General features: G+C 42.2%; 1 protein-coding gene across 1 annotated transcript; it reads left to right on the forward strand.

The window, feature by feature from the left end:
- The first annotated feature begins 755 nt into the window (after positions 1–755).
- On the forward strand, positions 756–2602 carry LOC126628438 (uncharacterized). The gene is made up of 2 exons (XM_050298116.1): positions 756–2084; positions 2396–2602. The coding sequence occupies exon 1, from the start codon at positions 1022–1024 to the stop codon at positions 2012–2014; it is 993 nt and encodes a 330-aa protein (XP_050154073.1). The 5' UTR covers positions 756–1021; the 3' UTR covers positions 2015–2084; positions 2396–2602.
- The last annotated feature ends 1510 nt before the right edge of the window (positions 2603–4112 follow it).

A 4112-nucleotide genomic window follows, 5' to 3' on the forward strand; every position in this document is an offset into this window, starting at 1 on the left:
AGAAAAGCTGTGTTTGCTCTGCTCTATCATCATTCTTTCATGCATGTACCACGTCTAAACGAACATGATTATGCCGGAAGAGGATCCAAGGTATTCTCTTTTGGCTTTTTCATTTTAATTTTTTTATTAGAATATTGTAGGATTAGGATTTAGGAAAGTTCAAAGACTGGGAAACAAGCTCGATAAGAGGGGCCATAACAACCCCAAAACGTAAAACACTAGATTTGGAACATAAAAGCAGCCGGCTCCACCCAAATTAACAGCCACTCCATTGCCACGAAGCTGCCGCCACCGAGAAGTAGAATCAAAGAACCAAAAAGAGGAATGGAGAAGTAGAATCAAAGAACCAAAAGGCGAATGAAAATGAGGTGGTCAAGCCTCCCGCGATGAGCGCTCTCGTAATTCTACTAAATATTGTTCAATGCACTCCAACAGCCACCCAAATTCAAAGCACGTCTTCCGATGAGATCCATGGAGCTCTAGTAGCTCAGAATATAAAGATACACAAGTTTCTTGGTGCACATATAAAATCAAAGCTTATTTTTTAGTATGCCCAATAAAACTCAAACTTAATCTCACTTTTCCTTTCGAAACATAAATTTCACCACTTTTTACCACTTTATCACAAAACCTTTGCCGACGCAATCCTATGTCGCCAACAAATGGTCGCCGAAGTCAAACACCCCCCCCCCCCCCCCGCGCGTCTGTTCCTCTTCTCCTTCTCTCCGTTTCTGTTAAAATGCATGAAATAAACATGTTGGAATAATGGTGTTGGATGACTAGTGAAATTAGGCTAGTCAACTTTCTTGTTCAAAGTTAGGCAAGTTAGGTTAGTCAAGCAAGATAGGTAAGTTAGGCAAAATTAGGCTTATGATCTTTTTCTTCCCTATATATATGTTTCATCTTGTAATTGTTTCATCAAGCAAATATACATCAAAATTCAATATGGTATCAGAGCTGTGATCTGGGAGAAACCACAAAACACAGCTCTAAAGCAGCCACGAGGTCAACCATTCTAGGCATGGCCTCTCATTCAAAATGGGAAAATCCCAACCACCCGCTCTATCTCCACCACTCGGATCAACCTGGTGCAATCCTCGTACCACAACCATTGGTGGAAGACAACTACAACACATGGGTTCAATCCATGAGTATGGCCTTAACGGTCAAGAACAAACTTGGTTTTGTTGATGGGACGATCAACAAACCAAGTAAGGATAATTTTGAGGAGCTGCAGCAATGGAATCGCTGCAACAACTTGGTCAAGACATGGCTACTAGGCTCCATGTCAAAGGAGATTTCAGGGAGTGTCATCAACTACAAGGATGCTCGACAAATGTGGACCGATCTGCAGGAGAGGTTCTCACATGTGAATGTAGTTCAGCTGTTCCATGTTGAGAATGAGATCCATGATTGCGTCCAAAGCAATATGAGTGTAAGTTCTTACTTCACTAAACTTAAAAGTTTATGGGATGAACGTGATACTTTGTGTTCCATTCCAGCATGCAGTTGTGGAACAAAGAATGAGATGAACTCATATGTTGAAACTCAGAAAACCATGAAGTTCCTTATGGGACTGAACGAATCGTATGCTACGGTTCGAAGCAATACTCTTCTTCTCGAACCACTGCCTACGGTGAACAAGGCATATGCGTTGGTCCTTCGACATGAACGCCAGGCAGAGGTTTCCAATGGGAAAATCACACAACTAGAAACTGTTGTCTTTGCAGTGAAGAATCTCTCGCGAGAACCTACACCTGAAGACAAGGAGATGCGATGTGGAAAGTGCAATAAAACCAATCACATCACCAAAAATTGTCGTGCACATCTCAAGTGCACTTTTTGCGGATGGAAAGGCCACACCTTCGATTTCTGTCGAAAACGGAAAGCAGCCACAGAGACCGAATCCAATCGTCTCTTTTCTTCAAAGGGGAATCAAGTTTCACAAAGTAACAAGCAAGAGACAGTGCCTAATTTCCCGTTCTCTCAGGAGGACTGCAAGCAAATCCTTTAGATGTTGAACAAGAACAAATCATCATTTGCCAATCAAGTCAGTAATCCTCATAGTCATGAAGAACTTTCAGGTAAAGCCTTCTCTTTTTCATGTAAAGGAACCAAAAGCATTTGGATCCTGGACAGTGGTGCCACAGATCACATAGTTTGCAGTCCTAGTCTCCTTACACACTCACGAGCTGTTGAAAATCATACAGTTGAACTGCCAAATGGTTCCGTTGCCAAAGTCACTCACATTGGACAAGTTGTTTTCTCTCATAATCTTATCCTTGAAAATGTCCTATGTGTGCCGTTCTTTAGGTTGAATTTAATATCTATCAGTAAACTAGCCTATGATTCCTTATATGTCACCATTTTCTTCACCCAATTTTGTGTCATTCAGGACCTTCGCTCGGGGAAGATGATTGGGACAAGAACTGAAAGGGATGGACTTTACTACCTCGACCCATCAAAGAAAGGAACATGCAACAATATTCAAACCGTCTCACCAAAGCTTTGGCACCAACGCCTAGGACACCCATCTCATAAAGCCACTTCGTTATTACCTTTATTTAACAATAAGGCTTGTGATTTGGAAAAAATTTTAATTTGCCCATTGGCCAAACAAACAAGATCACCCTTCCCTTTGAGCTCTATTTCTACCAAATCATGTTTTGAATTATTGCATATTGATATTTGGGGTGGTTATCAAGTTGCTTCTATTTCAGGTGCCAAGTATTTCCTTACCATCGTAGATGACTACACTAGAAGCACTTGGGTTTATTTGATGAAACATAAATCTGACACAAAAGACATTTTAGTCGGATTCATTCAAATGATTGAGACTCAATTCAATACCAAAGTTCAAATCATACGAAGTGACAATGGCCCTGAGTTTAAGCTTGAGCAATTTTATGCTCTCAAAGGCATCATACATCAATCTAGTTGTGTCAACACACCACAACAAAATGGTGTTGCCGAACGTAAACACCAGCATTTGCTCAATGTTGCTCGGGCTTTGCTCTTTCAAGCTTGTTTGCCAAAACGTTTTTGGGGGGATGCAATCTTAACCTCAGCCTACCTCATCAATAGAACACCCACTCCACTTCTCCAAGGTAAAACACCTTACGAAAAACTGTTTCACAAAGCACCTAACTATTCCCATTTAAAGGTTTTCGGTAGTTTATGTTTTGCTTCTACACACGCCCAAAGGCCCTCTAAATTCGACCCTCGTGCAATCCAATGCATTTTTCTTGGGTATCCTTATGGTCAAAAGGGTTATAAATTGTTTGATATAAAACACAATAAGACTTTTGTTTCTAGGGATGTTGTTTTTTTTGAAGATCATTTTCCATTCCAAAATCATACCACTTCCGTTGCCCCATCTCCATCAAACATTACACCCTCACCCATCACGTTTGACTTGACCTCTCCCATTGAGTCGTCCTTAAGCCTTGCACCCGAAGAAATAAACATCACCTCTCCCACACTTGCCAACATCACACCACTCTCATCTCCTTTACCTACTACAACTCCACCACCAGATACCTTATCACCACCTTCACATACCCTACACTCTTCCCCACCTCCAACCACTCCATCACCAGACCAACCACCTCCACTCCGTCGTAGCACTCGACCGACCAAAACTTCCACATTTTTGCAGGACTTTCATGTTGAGGTGGCCCTCCCTTCCCGTGTTGCTCCCACATCTTCCACAAGCATGGTCCAGTCATCAGGTACATCTCACCCCATATCTTGTTATTTATCTTATGACCATGTATCCCCCACTCACAAAACCTTTCTCACCACCCTCACCATTATCAAAGAACCCACCAGTTTTTCGCAGGCTGTTCAGGATCCAAAATGGCGTGACGCCATGCAAAAAGAGATTGTTGCCCTTCATGACAATCGCACTTGGACTCTTGTGCCCTTACCACCTCACAAACATCCCATCGGTTGCAAATGGATCTATAAGGTGAAGCTTAAACCTGACGGCAGTGTTGAACGCTACAAAGCTCGTCTCGTTGCTAAAGGCTACAGTCAAATTGAGGGGCTTGATTATCGGGAAACTTTTGCTCCAGTTGCCAAGCTCACCACCGTCCGCGTCCTCCTGAGTA

Source organism: Malus sylvestris, chromosome 7 (assembly GCF_916048215.2).
Source record: "Malus sylvestris chromosome 7, drMalSylv7.2, whole genome shotgun sequence".
NCBI classification, from domain to species: domain Eukaryota; kingdom Viridiplantae; phylum Streptophyta; class Magnoliopsida; order Rosales; family Rosaceae; genus Malus; species Malus sylvestris.